The sequence below is a fragment of the Ovis canadensis genome, chromosome 19, assembly GCF_042477335.2.
Source record: "Ovis canadensis isolate MfBH-ARS-UI-01 breed Bighorn chromosome 19, ARS-UI_OviCan_v2, whole genome shotgun sequence".
Classification (NCBI taxonomy): Eukaryota; Metazoa; Chordata; class Mammalia; order Artiodactyla; family Bovidae; genus Ovis; species Ovis canadensis.
Window position 1 is genome coordinate 69,911,232 of NC_091263.1, and position 19,405 is coordinate 69,930,636.

Consider the following 19,405-nt stretch of genomic DNA (forward strand, 5'->3'; position numbering starts at 1 on the left):
CCAACTCCCGGAGTTCACTCAAACTCATGTCCGTTGAGTCAGTGATGCCATCCAGCCATCTCACCCTCTGTCGTCCCCTTCTCCTCCATCCCCAATCCCTCCCAGCATCAGGGTCTTTTCCAATGAGTCAGCTGTTTGCATCAGGTGGCCAAAGTAGTGGAGTTTCAGCTTCAACAGCAGTCCTTCCAATGAACACCCAGGACTGATCTCCTTTAGGATGGACTGGTTGGATCTCCTTGCAGTCCAAGGGACTCTCAAGAGTCTTCTCCAACACCACAGTTCAAAAGCATCAATTTTCCGGCGCTCAGCTTTCTTCACAGTCCAACTCTCATATCCATACATGACCACTGGAAAAACCATAGCCTTGACTAGATGGACCTTTGTTGGCAAAGTAATGTCTCTGCTTTTTAATATGCTGTCTAGGTTGGTCATAACTTTCCTTCCAAGGAGTAAGCATATTTTAATTTCACGGCTGCAATCACTGTTTGCAGTGATTTTGGAGCCCAGGAAAATAAAGTCTGACACTGTTTCCACTGTTTTCCCATCTATTTCCCATGAGGTAGATGGGACTGGATGCCATGATCTTCGTTTTCTGAATGTTGAGCTTTAAGCCACCTTTTTCACTCTCTTCTTTCACTTTCATCAAGAGGCTTTTTAGTTCCTCTTCACTTTCTGCCATAAGGGTGGTGTCATCTGCATATCTGAGGTTATTGATTTTTCTCCCGGCAATCTTGATTCCAGCTTGTGCTTCCTGTAGCCCAGCGTTTCTCATGATGTACTCTGCATAGAAGTTAAATAAGCAGGGTGACTATATACAGCCTTTTCCTATTTGGAACCAGTCTGTTGTTCCATGTCCAGTTCTCACTGTTGCTTCCTGACCTGCATACAGGTTTCTCAAGAGGCAGTTCAGGTGGTCTGGTATTTCCATCTCTTTCAGCATTTTCCACAGTTTATTGTGATCCACACAGTCAAAGGCTTTGGCATAGTCAATAAAGTAAAAATAGATGTTTTTCTGGAACTCTCTTGCTTTTTTGATGATCCAGAAGATGTTGGCAATTTGATCTCTGGTTCCTCTGCCTTTTCTAAAACCAACTTGAACATCTGGAAGTTCATGGTTCACGTATTGCTGAAGTCTGGCTTGGAGAATTTTAAGCATTACTTTACTAGTGTGTGAGACGGGTACAATTGTGCGGTAGTTTGAGCATTGTTTGGCATTGCCTTTCTTGGAGATTAGAATGAAAACCGAACTTTTCCAGTGCTGTGGCCACTGCTGAGTTTTCCAGATTTGCTGACATGTTGAGTGCAGCACTTTCACAGCATCATCTTTCAGGATTTGAAATAGCTCAACTGGAATGCCATCACCTCCACTAGCTTTGTTTTAGTGATGCTTCCTAAGGCCCACTTTACTTCACATTCCAGGATATCTCTCTCTAGGTGAGTGATCACACCATTTTGATTATCTGGGTCGTAAAGATCTGTTTTGAATAGTTCTTCTATGTATTCTTGCCACCTCTTAATATCTTCTGCTTCTGTTAGGTCCATACTATTTCTGTCCTTTATTGTGCCCATCTTTGCATGAAATATTTCCTTGGTATCTCTAATTTTCTTGAAGAGATCTCTAGTCTTTCCCATTCTATTGTTTTCCTCTATTTCTTTGCATTCATCGCTGAGGAAGGCTTTCTTATCTTATCCTGCTATTCTTTGGAACTCTGCATTCAGATGCTTATATCTTTCCTTTTCTCCTTTGCTTTTTGTTTCCCTTCTTTTCACAGCTATTTGTAAGGCCTCCTCAGACAGCCATTTTGCTTTTTTGCATTTCTTTTTCTTGGGTATGATCTTGATTCCTGTCCCCTGTACAATGTAACGAATCTCCGTCCATAGTTCATCAGGCACTCTGTCTCTCAGATCTAGTCCCTTAAATCTATTTCTTACTTCCACTGTATAGTCATAAGGGATTTGATTTAGGTCATACCTGAATGGTCTAGTGGTTTTCTCCACTTTCTTCAATATCAGTCTGAATTTGACTATAAGGAGTTCATGATCTGAGCCACAGTCAGCTTCCAATCTTGTTTTTGCTGACTCTATAGAGCTTCTTCATGTTTGGCTGCAGAGAATATAATCAATTTGATTTTGGTGTCGACCTTCTGGTGATGTCCATGTGTAGAGTCTTCTCTTGTGTTGTTGGAAGAGGGTGTTTGCTATGACCAGTGCGTTCTCTTGGCAAAACTCTATTAGCCTTTGCCCTGCTTCATTCTGTACTCCAAGGCCAAATTTGCCTGTTACTCCAGGTGTTTCTTGACTTCCTCCCTTTGCATTCCAGGCCCCTGTAATGAAAAGGACATCTTTTTTGGGTGTTAGCTCTAGAAGGTTTTGTAGGTCTTCATAGAACCGTTCAACTTCAGCTTCTTCAGTGTTACTGGTTGGGGCATAGTCTTGGATTATCGTGATATTGAACGGTTTGCCTTGGAAATGAACAGAGGTCATTCTGTTGTTTTTGAGATTGCATCCAAGTACTGCATTTCAGACTCTCTTGTTGACCATGAGGGCTACTCCATTTCTTCTAAGGGATTCCTGCCCAGAGTAGTAGATATAATGGTCATCTGAGTTAAATTCACCCATTCCAGTCTGTCTTAGTTCACTGATTCCTAGAATGTCAATATTCACTCTTGCCATCTCCTTTTTGACCACTTCCAATTTGCCTTGATTCATGGACCTGACATTCCAGGTTCCTATGCAGTATTGGTCTTTACAGCATCGGACCTTGTTTCTATCACCAGTCCCATCCACAGCTGGGTATTGTTTTTGCTTTGGCTCCATCCCTTCATTCTTTCTGGAGTTATTTCTCCACTGATCTCCAGTAGCATATTGGGCAGCTACCGACCTGGCGAATTCATCTTTCAGTGTCCTATCTTTTTGCCTTTTCGTACTGTTCATGGGGTGCTCAAGGCAAGAATACTGAAGTGGTTTGCCATTCCCTTCTCAGTGGACCACATTCTGTCAGACCTCTCCACCAAGACCCATCAGTCTTGGGTGGCCCCACACGGCATGGCTTACTTTCACAGAGTCAGACAAGGCTGTGGTCCATGTGTTCAGATTGACAGTAGGCACTGAGAGAGGGGATCAGAGGGCAGACATCCTGAAACTACTTATGATTTAATGGGGTTATATCAGTTGGGGTTATTTTTGAAAAGAGTGCCCCAAAGGTGAAGTGCCCTTGTCATCACATCATGTATTAGCTACCTGAAACTCACATGACATTCCTAGTGGTGTTAAAATTGATCACTTGTAAGGTAGAATTGGCCAGGTTTCTCCACTGTGAAATTATTCAGTCACTAAGTCATGACTGTTTGTGACCCCATGGACTGTAGCACGCCAGGCTCCCCTGTCCTTCGCTATCTCCTGGAGTTTGCTCAAGCTCATGCCTGTTGAGTCTGTGATGCCATCCAACCTTCTCATCCTCTATTGCCCCTTCTCCTCCTGCCCTCAGTCTTTCCCAGGATTAGGATCTTTTCCAGTGAGTTGGCTCTTCACATCAGGTAGCCACAGTATTAGAGCTTCAGCGTCAGTCCTTCCAATGAATATTTAGGGTTGATTTTCTTTAGGATTGACTCGTTTGATCTGCTTGTTGTCCAAGGGACTCTCAAGAATCTTCTCTAGCGCCACAGTTTGAAAGCATCAATTCTTCAGTACTCAGCCTTGTTTATGGTCCACCTCTCACAGCCATACATGAAAAAACCATAGCTTTGGCTATACGGATCTTTGTTGGCAAAGTGATGTCTCAGCTTTTTAATATACTGCCTGGGTTTGTCATAGCTTTCCTGCCAAGGAGCAAGCATCTTTTAATTTCATGGCTGCAGTCACCATCTGCAGTGATTTTGGAGCTCAAGAAGATAAAATCTGCCACTGTTTCCATTGTTTCCCCATCTCTTTGCCATGAAAGAGATGCCCATGATGGGATCAGATGCCATGATCTTGTTTTTTGAATGTTGCATTTTAACCCAGCTTTTTCACTCTCCTGTTTCACCTTCATCAAAAGGCCCTTTTTAGTTCCTCTTCACTTTCTGCCATTGGAGTGGTATCATCTGGATATCTGAGGTTGTTGCTATTTCTCCTGGCAATCTTGATTCCAGCTTGTGATTCGTTTGGCTGGTTCCTTCATGTGATGTACTCTGCTTATAAATTAAATAAGGAGGGTGACAGCATACAGCCTTGACTTACTCCTTTCCCAATTTGGAACCAGTCTGTTGTTCCATGTCCAGTTCTAACTGTTGCCTTTTGCCCTGCATACAGATTTCTCAGGAGACAAGTAAGGTGGTCTGGTATTCCTAGCTCTTTAAGAATTTTCCAGTTTGTTGTGATCCAGAAAGTCAAAGGCTTTGGCATAGTCAATGAAGTAGAAATAGATGTTTTTCTGGAATTCCCTTGTTTTTGTAATATTCAAAACTATCCCTACTATTTTTCCTTCGGGAACGAGTCACTAAGTTGAGCCCACACTCAAGGTGGAGCGGGATTAAGCTCTGTCCCTGGAGGGTCTGTATCTACATATATTGCTTGGAAATCTTCTGTAAGGAAGACTTGTCCCTTCACTTTCAAATATCCGTCTCATCGTTTATGTCCTTATGGACTCATGGGTACTCATTTGGGGCTGGGTTACAATCCAGTACTGCGTTCTTTGTTTCCCTGCTCACCTTGTGCCGGCCTTGGCCACTGAGCGCTCCTTTCAGGTGTGTCTGGCGCCCCTTGCCATGCTCCTGGCCTTCTGCTCACTCAGCACTCGCTAGCTTTCTGGTGTACAGCGTGCTCCAGGCTCATCTTTTGTTTTCCCTGCTTTGCGTGCTCAGCCACTCAGTCGTGTCTGACTGTTTGTAACCCCATGGACTGTGGCCCACCAGGCTCCTCTGTCCATGGGATTTCCCAGGCAAGAACACTGGAGGGGGTTACCGTTTCCTCCTCCATCCCTTCCTCACGCAGGGATTGAACTTGCTTCTCCTTTGTCCCCTGCATTGCAGGCGGCTTCTGTACCACTGAGCTATCAGGGAAGCCCTTTTTTTTCCCTCCTCTAGCCCTAGGATTACCCATGTGTCCAGAGAGCCCCTATTCCTTTTACTGGAGGACAGTATTTAGAGATTAAGACCTCAGTGTCTTTCGGAGGAAAGAGACAGAAAATGTGAAAGGTGTCCTGTATGATGTACAGAGGGATCAGGAAGCAGAAAAGACAGGGTGACGACCTCCTCTGGGGACAGTCTTCATCAAAAAGAAGAGCTTTCTAGATGGAGATCAGGGCTGGGGGAGCTGCAAGCGGGAGGAGTGGGAGGAGAGGCAGGTGAGCAGCGTCGAAGGCGTCTCGCTTTTTAGTTTGGTCTGACTGTGCACTTACGTACAGCGGTAGTGACCCGTCTTTCACTTTTCTCATTACATGAAAATTAGCAATTTTCACAGACCATATCTCTTTGAGACAAGATCTTCTCTTTGTGAGCCCTGACAGTTGGCTGCCCTCCCTCCCTCCCTGTCTTCCTTTCAGTCTTCCTTCTAAATGTATCTAATTTGTCACAGAGGGTGAAGGGAAGAATTTGACAGCTCGGGCCATCAGGACGTTCTGTCGTCAGGTGTGAGGTCCTTTTGCTTTCTTCTCTATCCTCCAGCCGTTCACCACGTGTCTAATAGTTGATGCTTTTGCACAACCAGATACATAGGCGAGGGGAGGGATTAGCAGTGTTTGTGCTGTGAATCTGACACGGTCCTTGCCTCACGCGATGTTTTTCTGTTCACAGATAACGATTGGTGTGTACGATCCCTGTAACTTAGCGCAGTACCCCGGATGGCCTTTGAGGAACCTTTTGGTCCTAGCAGCCCACAGATGGTATTTACGTGTGTGTGTCTGTGTGTGTCTCTGTCTGTGTGTGTCTGTGTGTGTCTGTGTGCGTGCGCGTGTGTGTGTGTGGTCCATCTGCCTGCCTGTCTCTGTCGGTCTTTGTCTGTATGTTTTTCTATTTGACTGTCTGTATTTCTATTTTCTCAAATGAATTTTTTTGTCATTGCTGGTGTAGAAACCAGATAACAAATCAGTATATTGTCATAATCCAGTTTTTTTTGGTAGTGAGCCTCTAAGCAGGTCTGTTACGGAGCTTCAGATTCCAACTGTATTGCGCTGAGGACAGAGTAGAGTAGAGCAGGACCCACAGCTCGGGGATCCCCATCCCGAACTTTTCTAGCCCCCACTTGAGCTGAGTTGTGTTCAGGAAGGATTTTCTCATTGCTATCGTCCTCCCTTTATCCTGACCCTAAGCTGAGTAAAACAGAGGGTAGTGCACATTTGGAAAGATGTCCAACATCATCAGTCATCCAGGAAAGACAGTACTCATTAATAAAGATAATAAGATGCTGTTATGAAAGATACTACCACACACTCACCAGATAATGAGATACCTACCAGACTCATTTTAAAAAGATGACAATACCAAGTGCTGTCGACAATGTGGATGAATCGGAACCCTCAGACATCGCTGGGTACCTGTTTGGAAGTATCTCCCAAAGTTAGAAATATCTGTAGCTCAACAGTTTCCCTCTCAGGTACATAAAGCACAGAAATGCACCCTCAGATGCAAGCAAGACACCTATATGGGAATGCTGACAGCAGCATTGTTCTTTATAACCAGACACTGGGAATAACCCAGATCTCCTTGAACAATGAAATGGTTAATACAGCGGGGTGTGTTCACTGCCATGGAATGCAGTGTTGTAGTCAGCCTGAGTGAACCACTGGTACACTTATCAGCACGATGGGTTTAACAGCATAGTGTTGAATGAAAGAGGCTGGACCTTTTAAGTTAAAACCTAAGTCCCTACTTAGAAGTTAGAGTAGGAGTTGCTGTTGAAGGGGCTGTTTAAGGACTGGGAGGAAGCATGAGTCACACTCCTGTGTGTTTAGGATTTGGGTATTTACATTTGTGTATGCTTTACTTAGACAACCATGTCCACTGGGAGATTGCTAGATCATAGACCTTCCCCAGAAGAAGAGGGTTACATGTGCTTATCCTGGTGGTGAGTGTGTAGCCATGGGCTTCCTCACCACGGCCTGCTCTGTAAGCTCCTGTGGCAGAAGAGGGACCAGAGGAACTCATGCTTGTCTTAAGCTTCTTTTTAATGTCTTATGAGCGTCTTTCCCCCTGCATTCAAGATTCATTTGTCAGAATTATTTCTGTGCAACATGAAGTTGTTATATAAACCTCACCTAAAAAGAAATCCGAGCCTGTTCCACACCCAGCCTTTAGATGCTTGGACAAAGGAAGCCCATGTGGATGTGCTCAGAATCTCAGAGGTGAAAGCTGCGTCCACCAAGGGTGTCAGGGGGGTGTACTTACAGTGACTTGAATCCTCTTCAGCTGGGTTTGCCAAAGCTCTTATGTGAGCTCTCTCTTTTCCTTCCTTGAAAAAACTGAAACATAAACATCCGGGGCTGACACCAGGAGTGGCAGTTTCCAGTCCGTGGAAGTGGTCTGCTTCCGGGACCGCACCCTGCAGGGGGTGAGAGACGTCACCCACAGCATCGTCTTCGAAGTGAAGCTTCCAGAGATGGCATTCAGCCCAGGTAATTTGCCACCTTGGAGAATGCACATAATTACCATTTATTAGAAACCCAGTCAATTCAGTTTGGTTCAGTCTCTCAGTTGTATCCAACTCTTTGTGACCCCATGAACTGCAGCACACCAGGCTTCCCTGTCCGTCACCAACTCACAGAGCTTGCCAAACTCATGTCCTTTGAGTCAGTGATGCCATCCAACCATCTCATCCTCTCTCTTCCCATTTTCTTCCCGCCTTCAATCTTTCCCAGCACCAAGGTCTTTTCAAATGAGTCAGCTCTTCGTTATCAGGTGGCCAAAGTATTGGAGCTTCAGCTTCAGCATCAATCCTTCCAATGAATACTCAGGACTGATCTTTAGAATGGACTGATTGGATCTTCTTGCAGTCCAAGGAACTTTCAAGAATCTTCTCCAACACCACAATTCAAAAGCATCAGTTCTTCGGCGCTCAGCTTTCTTTATAGTCCAACTCTCACATCCATACATGACTACTGGAAAAACCATAGCTTTGACTAGACAGACCTTTGTTGGCAAAGTAATGTCTCTGCTCTTTGATATTCTGTCTAGGTTGGTCATAAATTTTCTTCCAAGGGGCAAGCGTCTTTTAATTTCGTGGCTGTAGTCACCATCTGCAGTGATATTGGAGCCCAGAAAACCAATCCGGCCTCCCTTTCCTTTCCTCCCTGTACAGTGACAGTGGAGGGGAGCTGCAGCTCCTGTCTCTTTGTCACTGGGGGTGTGTCCCTGGAACGAAGGGCAGAGATTCTCGCCAGGGAATTCCCTCACGGCATTTTTTTCAGCCTTGAGGATTTTTTTTTTCCTTAATTTTTTGTTTTTGGTTAACAAAAGAATCTTTATTCCTTGCCCTTCTTGCAGGAAGAATGAAGTATTAATGCACCTACGTTATTTGTTACAAAATATTGTGTGTGATCTTATTCTCTGTAAACTAGTCAGCAAAAGTGCCATTTCTCCTTCTACATGTAATGTTCTTCATCTTATCCCCACCTCATAAGTTAGGAAATGCAGACTCACAGATATGTTTTATATATATGTATATATATATATATATATATATAGAGAGAGAGAGAGAGAGAGAGAGAGAGATGTGTGTTTATGTATAGATGGTCTTGCATTTATGTCTGTGTCTGTCTTGAGGTACACATCACAAAGACAGAATAACATACTCAGATTTGAGTAGAAGTAGAGGAGGTGATAGCCATCTCGTGGAGCGCCCCTATGAGGAATCTGACTGCTGTGTAAAGTCGGACGCTGTGAGGGCATGCTGTAGTTGCTTCATGAATGCTAATTTATGGTAATTTCCCATCTTACCCAAAGTCCGGAACTCCTTCCAAGATGACCCCTTCAGCTTTCTTTGTGCGGCAAGCTCTTCAGAATACTTTTATATACTTACATGGTTTAATTTGCTCCTGTATTACAGCATCTGCACTGTCCCAAGGCACCTTACTTCAATCCATGAGTCATGTGCCTTACTGTGAGTGTGTGTTTTGGAGATGAGGAGTGTTAAAATCTCTGCTTGGTCAGGCAAAAGAGGAAGCTGTTTACTTGCGAGTTTGGAGTTAAGGTATCTTTTGTCTCTCCGCTGTCTTTTCCTGTTGCTGTTTAGCCGCTCAGTCATGCCTGACTCTCTGCGACCCCATGGACTGAAGCACGCCAGGTTTCCCTGTCCTTCACCAACACCCAGAGCTTGCTCAGACTGATGTCTGTCTAGTCGGGGTTGCCTTGCAGCCATCTCATCCTCTGTTGCCCCTTCTCCTCCAGCCTTCAGTCCTTCCCAGCATCAGGGGCGTTTCTAGTGTGTGTCCTTCACCAACACCCAGAGCTTGCTCAAACTGATGTCTGTCTAGTCAGGGTTGCTGTCCAGCCATCTCATCCTTTGATGCCCCTTCTCCTCCCGCCCTCAGTCACTCCCAGCGTCAGGGGCATTTCTCGTCCATCGTCTTTGGATGTTTGCGTTTGATGTAGCATCCTCTCCAGCCTACCACCTTTGGGGAGAGGCACTTTTCTTTCAATTTTTAAGATAAAGTCACTGGATTACTCTCTGATCGCTGCGATATCACAGATGCTTGGTGAAGCTGGCAAACCCAGGTTACGCCACGCACTTCTACTTGAGAAAGCGGTTTTCTATAGCACAATACTTGACACTCGATGTCAAGTGTAGATGATTTACTTTAAGAAAGGCAGATGTTTCTGATGCAGATTGATGTTCTGTGTTTTAGGTGTGAATAAAACTTCATAATAAATAAAACTCTGTATTGTAATGTAAACTGAAGCTATTAGTATGCTAGTATCTTTTAACATTTCTGAGACATCCCATAGTTGCAGTGACAGTGTCGTAAGAAATAGTTTTGAACATCCTGTGGCTGCTGCTGCTCTCCTGGTGCAGCCAGGCTCCCTCTCCTTTGCTGACCCAGAGTATTCCTGCAGCTGGCTGAGGGAGGGGCAGCCAGCTGCAGGGGAGGCCCCTCCTTTCCGTTCCTGTCCATGATGTGCAACTCTATCCAACTCTCCTCTTTGTCCAACTAGGGGAGAACAGAGCCTTATTTTCCCCTAAAATTATTGTTTTCTCATTAGCTTGGAGTATGTCTTATGGATGCAGGTTAGATGGGAGCAGGGGCCTTCTGTGGTGGCTCCTGCAATGCAGGAGACCTGGGTTTGATCCCTGGGTGGGGAAGATTCCCTGGAGGAGGGCATGGCAACCCACTCCAGTATTCTTGCCTCGAGAATCCTATGGACAGAGGAGCCTGGCGGCCTATAGTCCATGGGGTTGCAAAGAGTCAGACTCGACTGAGCATAGCACATAGTATTTTTAAAAAATCATCAATAAGTTTAAAGTATGTCTGATTTCATTAAAATGGCTGTAACGTCTTGAGTACAGAGAGGTTTTAATTTGCGATGACATTTTCTTTTTGTTTTATGCTTTCTTATCTGTAATAGGAGCAAACTTAGATTGGAGTTATTAATCATAGTACTAGACTGTGTTTCTAAAGTTCCTGTCAAATTTCTGTGCCATGTATTAAAGAAGCATTTTTAAATTTGCTGTAAGAACAATAAGGAAATCAAACAAAATGTGAATCAATAACAGGTTTGAACTTTTTTTTTCCCCAGAAAAATAATTCTGGAGTTCTTCTTCTCTTTAAGATCTCAAATCTATTATTTCAGCTTTAATTTTTTTGTGATGTAAAAAAGGAGCAGCTCATAGCACCTGAACCAGAATAGGAAGGGGCATTTGTCTTCTGGCTCCCTGCTGTGAAAGATGCCTGCAGCCAAGTAGCTTTTGAAGCTACTTGGTTTCCCAGTGGTCATCCTAGCCCAGAAATAAAAAATTGTGTAAAGGAAATCAATACCCCTTGGCCCCATAATTATATTGAGCAGTATTATTTTAGGAAACAAAGGTTAAAAGCTAATAGGTCCAAGGAAATGAAAATAGGGTGTTGATAGAAATATAAAAATAGGAAAATTTCCAAAGAAAGCCAGTATACAATTAGTGACAAATTCCTGCCAGTTGTCCTAAAATTCCTCTGAACCTTAAATCAAGGAGCTCCTGTTTCTTTAGACACTGTCAGTTAAAGCAGATACTGGAGGTGGTACTGGAATGGTAGGTGGCTGAGTGAATTCCCTGTGAAGGAGCTGAGACTGTCTTCTGAATTTGGGAAATTCAGTGCAGAAGGGAAAGTGACTGAGGTCCCCAGGTGTGGGGCATATAAGCGTGGGTGGCCCCCTGGTGCAGGAGTTACAAGACCAGGTCTCCACCAAGGAGACCAGGATTCCATTGAGGTATTCCGCAGGGCACTCTAGATTTTTTTTTTTTTTTTTTTTGAGAGGATTTTGCAGTAGTGGAATAGAGCAGCAGTTCCCTGAATGTGTCCCGTGGGGTTTTAGTCAGTGTTACGGGGTGAGGGAGTTACAGAGAGCCAGCTAAGACTGTGAAGCTCAAAGCCAAATCAGATGGAGTGGCTGCTTCACTGCAGGTCTCTCCGAGCTTTATCTCCACTACGTGGGAGGGACTCTCCAGGCGGGGGCGGGGGCGGGGGCGGATGGAGGCACAGGTAGGGTACGAAGCACTTCCCAGGCCCGCTGGCCACAGGATCGTCATCCTCCAGAGCTTTGCACGGGGGAGGCATTTTGACAACGGCTGGAATTGGAGTTGCAGAGGCCCCCATAGCAGAGGTTAAAAGAGATGAGCAGAGAAGGGAGAAGTCAGGGAAGAGGAGTCTTAATGGAGAGGACAGCTTAGCAGAGGAGCAGTCCCTGGGCTGAGCTCTGTGGACAGGTAGGTGCGCCGTGGTGGGCAGGGAGGCAGGGCGAGAGGGCGACGTAAGGATGAGGAGCTCGAGGCGCATGCTGACCTGGGTGGGAAGGTGGGCTGCAGGCACGCTGGCGGGGCTTCCTCAGATGGAGACCCCTCCACAGGCCTAGACCCGCTGCAGGTATAGTCTTCTTTTTCTTTTGTTTTTCTGAGCAGCCTCCAGTAGCAGCAGAAGTTGAGGCAACTCAGGGCAGAGTTGCCAGGGCTCTTTCAGAAGCCCCTGTGCAGGAAGACTGTGCTTGGGTCTGGGGGTCTCTAAACAAGACTCCTCGTGGCCCAGGGACACGAGGAGGCAGCCAAGGCAGGTGGATGCAAATTCAGGCCTGCACACCTCCTTGAAAAAGACATCGACTGAAAGCTCCTCGAGGTGTGCACCATCTTGCTCCTTGGACTCATTCTTTATCCTTCTCTCCTTCACTGAAATTGCTGTTTTATTTGTCTCCAGATTGTCCCAAGGCGGTTGGATGGGAAAAGAACCAGAAGGGAGGCATGGGACCGAGGATGGTGAACCTCAGCGAGTGTATGGACCCTAAAAGGTACAGCTTGCAAGCCGTTCCCGCCGGGGTGCACGCCTGGTTCTGTCAGGCCAAGCGCGTCGCCCAGCCCAGGTGGGGCCGGGGAAAGGCAGATGTCAGTGTGTTCATTCGCTCTTGGCCACCTCCTGATTTAAGTTTGGCTGTGAGAATGAATATCAGTGATGGATATCTGAAGGGCACACAGCGTCTGTTTTTCTGGACATCCTAAATGTCGCTCTCGCTTCAAGCCCGCCCTCTCAGACCTGTGCACCTCCTCCACCTTCTTGTCCTTTGTCTGTCTTCCCTTACTGGTGTCCCATTAGCCTACAGGGAAGGCCATGGAAAGAAAGATTTCACGGAAACCAGCTTTGTGCTGAAGGGGTGATGTAAGTGCTCCCTCTACTGAGGGGACAGAAATTTCTCTGTATCCAGCGTTAGGAAAGCTTTCCTCTTAAGCGGCTGGTGTGGTTTTAGTCCCGGACGTAATACCCCCTGTAACCAGTCAGGCTTCCCGTTTCACCTGGGCTCCTGGGAGCTCAGGATCAAATGGGGGCCCGTCACGGTGCAGTTGCCGAGGATTACGGCGGCACACACCACGCTGTGGTAACTGCTGTCCTCGCTTACCCTCCAGCCTCGTGTTGCTTTTCCTTTGATCCTGATTCCCTGTTACTTGTTTCTTATCTTCTCATACAAGCTACTTTCTTCCTGAAAAAGGACAGGACTGGGGGCATAAGCGAGTGACTGACTACATAAATAAACGATTCTCTCCTTTCCTAGGTTAGCTGAGTCATCGGTCGATCTCAACCTCAAGCTGATGTGTTGGAGATTGGTCCCTACTCTGGACTTAGACAAGGTTGTGTCTGCCAAGTGTCTGCTGCTCGGAGCCGGCACCTTGGGCTGTAACGTAGCCCGGACGTTGATGGTGAGTTTGCAGCGGTCGAATGGCGCCTCTCAAGCTGTGGCTTCTCTTCTTTCACTACAGTCTACCCTCCAGACTTGTGGGTTTCGCATCCAAGAGTAGGAGGGCATTTTTGTTTTTTAAGAAAAAAAAAAGCACCCAAACCAAAAATTAACCAACTAAACAACCCCAACAGCCAAGCATACACCTCTTTTTTTTTTTTTTTTGGTCTTTTTGTTGGATTCCTCCTTCCTTTTTTCTTTTTTCCTCTCAGGTTATCGTTCAGTTTTGACTGAAGTTTACATTTTAAAAATATTTGTTTTCCAGCCTGCCTTGATCTTCAAGCAGGAGTTCATTGACTCAAAAAAAAAAAAAAAAAAGAATCTCTGGCTGGTTCCAGGAGCTCCTGGAACCCACCCCGTGTGAATACCAGGGGACAACCAACTGCGCCTGAGTGCCTTCTTTCTCCTTGTCTCCCTCCCTCCCTCCTTTCTTTTCTCAGTATCTCTTTCAGTATAAAAGGAACACATACTTTTGTTATACGGTGGAAGCAAGAAATCTGCCTCCACTCTGGTCCCAAGTCACTTCCCAGAATTAAGCAGACTTTGTCAAGTGCTGTGGAGCATCTTTCCCTGTAATTTTCGTAGGCGTGTGCAAATACAGACATGCGCTGGTCATCTTTGCTCTTATTTATTTATATTTGCAAAACTTGCATCATTGCAACCTGTTTATAGCAAGTTTCTATTTTTAACTCAATGGAGCAATAATTGTGGTTCTCTATTTATTCCATTTTATGTACATGTAGAATTTTGTTATATGCTGTGCTATGCTTAGTCACCTAGTCATGCCTGACTCTTTGCGACCCCATGGGCTGTAGCCCACCAGGCTCCTCTGTCCATGGGAATTCTCCAGGCAAGAATCCTGGAGTGGGTTGCCATGCCCTCCTCCAGGGGATCTTCCCAACCCAGGGATTAAGCCCAGGTCTCCCGCATTGTAGATGGATTCTTCACCGTCTAAGCCAACAGGGAAGCCCATTGTTATATGACTTGCTTCAGTTCATTTAAACAATTTCAGCATATTTTTCTTTTAGAGATGCTGTTGAAATGAACATTCTTATACCTTCACATGTCCACGGGATTATTTCTTTAGGAAAAAAACTCTAGAAGCAGAACTACTATGTTAGAAAGAATGTAAAATAGCTTTTTTGTTTGCATTTCTTTAATTAGTGAGGGTTAGTCTTTAACTTGATTTCATTTGTAAATTTTGTTTGTTCTGTTCGTGTCCTTTAGGCTGTTTCTTGTATCTTGACTTGGTGTACCTTTTTTAATGGATTGTTCAGTTGCTGAGTCCCGTTCGACTTCTTGCGACCCCGTGGGCTACAGCATGCCAGGCTCCTCTTGTCCCCCACTGTCTCCTGGAGTTCGCTCATATTCTTGTCCATTGAGTCAGTGATGCTATCTAACCATCTCATCTTCTGCCGAACCCTTTTCCTTTTTTATGGATATTAACCGTTTTTCTGTAATGTCATGCAAATATTCTTCTCCATGTATTTATCTTTAACCATGTAAAGGTTTTTAAAAATGTATTAATTTTTAATTAATAAATGTTATTGAATATGTTAATCTTCTCCTTTATGGTATACAGAACTCCTGTTTTTATGTTAAGATCTTTATTAATGTGGAATTTATTTTTTGTTTTATGGAATTTAACAATGTAACATTTGAAAATAGTCATTTACTTTAATGTCATTCATTCACTAATGCAAATCTCATTTTTCCGCCTTTATTAAATTCTAAATTCCTTTATACCTGAGTCTCTTTTTGGAGTCTGTTTTTATTCCATCATTCTATATGTTCATTCCTTCATTAGTACTCATAGCTTTCACTCAAATTACAATGAATTTATAAATAAATTGGGAGAGATTAACATCTTTACAATATTGATCCTTAGTTCCAGAAGCATTGTATATATATCTCTTAAATTATTTAGATCATCTTTGTAGCATTTTATTTATTTAGGTTTCCCACATGCCTCCTTTAATTAGTTTTCACATATTTAACTTCTTTTTCTTTTAAAGATGTGTTCCTCCCACTAAATTTTCCAATTGACTCTTACTGGGATGAATATATAAGAAAGATAGTGAGTTTTGACTGTTTATCTTCTATCTGGTCATCTTTCTACACTTTCCTGGCTATGATGGTTTTATGTTTGATTCTTGTAAATTTTCTAGGTTGATAAGTGTTCCTCACCAACATCTGTATCGGTTTCTTTTCCTTGTCTTATGGGATTGACTAGGACTCCATAGCAGTGGTGAGGAACAGTGGTGAGAGTTAGCACCCTCATTTGGTTACTGATTTCAATGAGAAGCTTCTTGTTTTTTCCTTTAGTTTTGATACGTGATGTTGGTTTCTGCTAATGTTCTTCCACAAGTTAAGGAGGCAGATTTTTCTTCTAGTTTACTGCGAGTTTATATCAGAAATGATTGTTGAGCTTTATCATCAAATACATCTATCAAGATGCTGAGCATTCTGGGGGAAAACTCTGATTTGTTCATAGTTCATTATTCTTCTAATATACGATGGAGTTCAACTGGTAATGTTTTACTGCTAAGTCTTCCATATGTATTAATAAGTCAGACTGGTTTCTAGTAATGTTTTTCTTTTCCTTTCTGGTGTCATTGTTTATCTCATAGCTGAATTACACTACTTCTATAAAAGAAAACTTTCTGCCTTTTTCTATGTGGCAGGACAGGTTTAGTGTATAAAGTATCAGTTCCTTGATGGTTTGGTAAAATTCATTGATAAATCCAGCTCAGCCTGGTGCCTTTGGAATTTTGTTAGCAATGAGAGCAGGGGATCTGTGGAGGCGTTTAGAAATGTGTCTACAGTCATTGACCTTTTAGATTTTATACCGCTTTTGGGTCAGTTTAATCATGTTGTTTTCCTAGAAAATCATCCATTTCATCTAATTTGAAAGTTAAGTAATATAAAATACATATAGGATTCTCTTGCCATCTTTCCCATCTTTCTTTTATTTACTATCTATTTATTTATCTTTGGCAGCACCGCAGGGCATGTGGGATATTAGTTCCCTGACCAGGGATTGAGTGGGATCCCTGCAGTGGGAGCTCAGAGTCTTAAGTCCTGGCCCCCAGGGAAGTCCCATTTTCTCTGTAATAGTAGTCAGTGTTGGTCGCTCAGTTGTGTCCACCTCTTTGCGACCCCATGGACTACAGCCAGTCAGGCTCCTCTGTCCATGGGATTCTCAGGCAAGAATACTGGGGTGGGTTGCCATGCCCTGCTCTAGGGGATCTTCCCAACCAGGAATCGAGCCCAGGTCTCCTCTGTTGCAGGCAGGTTCTTTACCACCTGAACCATGTTCCTAATGTTGAATATTTCTGTTTTCTCTTTTTCTCCTCTTATTCAGACTTGCCTGATAGGCTTGTCTTTCCAGAAAACTAAATCCTTGCTCTCTTTTTTCTGTAATTTTTGTTTTGGTTTGTTTCCAGATTCATTACTATCTACTTTTTATTCATTTCTCCATCTTTTTATGGGAATTTATTTCATTCTTTCCCTAACTTCCCGAATTAGGTACATAGGTTTTCCCAGCACTTTTAAAATTATGAAGTCAGTATAGATCTAGATCCATTATAGAAAATCCCTACAGTGTGAGAGTTACGAGGCAGAGGAAGAAGGCCCATTTTTCTACTACTTTATCACCTGTTTCCTTTCAGTGTTTGTGTAACATGTATTTAAATTGTTTATTTGATGTGTAAAAATGTCCCTTGTTTTCATCAGTTAACACAAAACACTTTCTAATGTTGTTAAAAAGGATACCTAAAAAGCTTTTTTAATGGCTGTAGAATCAGTTCAGTTCAGTTGCTCAGTCGTGTCCAACTCTTTGCGACCCCATGGACCGCAGCATGCCAGGCCTCCCTGTCCATCACCAACTCCAAGAGCTTGTTCAAACTCATGTCCATCGAGTCAGTGACGCCACCCAAACATCTCATCCTCTGTCATCCCCTTCTCCTCCTGCCTTCAATCTTTCCCAGCATCAGGGTCTTTTCCAGTGAGTCAGCTCTTCATATCAGATGGCCAGAATATTGGAGTTTCAGCTTCAGCATCAGTCCTTCCAATAATATTCAGGACTGATTTCCTTTAGGATATAGGCTGGTTGGATCTCTTTGCAGTCCAAGGGGCTCTCAAGAGTCTTCTCCAACACCACAGTTCAAAAGCATCAGTTCTTCAGTGTTCAGTTTTCTTTATGGTCCAACTCTCACATCCATACATGACTACTAGAAAAACCATAGCTATGATTACGGACCTTTGTCGGCAAAGTAATGTCTCTGCTTTTTAATATGCTGTCTAGGTTGGTCACAGCTTTTCTTCCAAGGAGTAAGCATCTTTTAATTTCATGACTGCAGTCACCATCTGCAGCGATTTCGGAGCCCCCCAAAATAAAGTCTGTCACTACTTCCATTGTTTCCCCATCTATTTGCCATGAAGTGATGGGACTGGATGCCATGATCTTTGTTTGTTGAATGTTGTGTTTTAAGCCAACTTTTTCACTGTCCTCTTTCACTTTCATCAAGGGGCTCTTTAGTTCCTCTTCACTTTCTGCCATAAGGGTGGTGTCATCTGCATATCTGAGGTTATTGCTGTTTCTCCTGGCTGTCTTTGACTCCGGCATGTTCTTCGTTCAGCCTGGCATTTTGCATGATGTACTCTGCACATAAGTTAAATAAGCAGGGTGACAGTATACAGCCTTGACATACTCCTTTCCCAATTTGGAACCTGTCCATTGTTCCATGTCCAGTTCTAACTGTTGCTTCTTGACCTGCATACAGATTTCTCAGGAGGCAGGTCAGGTGGTCTGATATTCCCACCTCTTTAAGAATTTTCCATAGTTTGTTGTGATCTACACAGTGAAAGGCTTTGGTGTAGTCAATAAAGCAGAAATAGATGTTTTTCTGGAACTCTCTTGCTTTTTTATGATCCATCGGATATTGGCAGCAAGAAGTTGGCTGTAAAAATGCCTTATATGATGAAACATGATTTACTGAGACATTCCCCTATTTTTAGACATTAACATTGCTTTGAATATTTTACAACTATAAATTATTTTACAGAGAACATCTTGGTGATTACATTTTTGTCAGTATTTTGGATTATTTCCTAAGCTAGATTGCTGGAAGTTGATATGATTGATATGAGCATGTAAAAAATTCTAGAATCATATTGCCAGATTGCTTTCCGGAAGAGTGATACCAGTTTACATTCTCAATCAATGAAATGTCAATGAAATAAAATACCAGTATTACATTCTCAATCACTAAAGCCCCATCCTCAGTAGCATTGAGTGTTGTAATTTTCTTTAATGTTTGCCAATTAGCCATTACACTGTACGTGCTTAGTCTGTTGGAGAAGGGATAGGCTACCCTCCCCAGTAGTCTTGAGCCTTGTGGCTCAGCTGGTAAAGAATCCACCTGCAATGTGGGAGACCTGGGTTCAAACCCTGGGTTGGAAAATCCCCTGGATGGGGGAAAGGCCACCCACTTCAATATTCTGGCCTGGTGAATTTCGTGGATGGTATAGTGCGTGGGGTCACAAAGAGTCAGACACAACTGAGTGGCTTTCACTTCACTTCTTATTCTGTATGCGCTTAGTCTCTCAGTCCAACTCCTTGTGACCCCATGGGCTGTAGCCCGCCAGGCACCTCTGTCCATGGGGATTCTCCAGGCAAGAATACTGTAATGGGTTGCCATCCCTCCTCCAGGTGGTCTTCCTGACCCAGGAATTGAACCAGGGTTTCCTGCATTGCAGGCGGATTCTTTACTGTCTGAGCCACCAGGGAAGCCCAAGAATACTGGAGTGGGTAACCTGTCCATGCTCCAGGTGGTCTTCCCGACCCAGGAATTGAACCAGTGTCTCCTGCATTGCAGGCGGATTCTTTGCCAGCTGATCTACTAGGGAAGCCCCAGTGCTGTATAGCATTCCAAGAGACCGACAGTTAAGTGTGCAAGTGCACGTGCCTGCGACTCACCTGCAGCACGCCTGTCGCTTACGTAGCTTTCCTCTGCCGTCTA

The 19,405-nt window shown here is 43.9% G+C and overlaps 1 protein-coding gene across 26 annotated transcripts in view; it reads left to right on the forward strand.

The window, feature by feature from the left end:
• The window catches only part of ATG7 (autophagy related 7), a 388,924-nt gene that overhangs the window by 170,209 nt on the left and 199,310 nt on the right, over nucleotides 1-19,405 (forward strand). For all 26 annotated transcript variants that reach the window (XR_011250728.1, XM_069560924.1, XM_069560906.1 and 23 more), the window contains 4 exons: nucleotides 5,772-5,860; nucleotides 7,467-7,588; nucleotides 12,353-12,443; nucleotides 13,200-13,344. Coding sequence is in view for 25 of the 26 variants with exons in the window: in XM_069560924.1 (XP_069417025.1) it covers nucleotides 5,772-5,860; nucleotides 7,467-7,588; nucleotides 12,353-12,443; nucleotides 13,200-13,344 (447 nt within the window). In the remaining variant the exon portion in view is untranslated. The remainder of the gene's footprint in view (nucleotides 1-5,771; nucleotides 5,861-7,466; nucleotides 7,589-12,352; nucleotides 12,444-13,199; nucleotides 13,345-19,405) is intronic.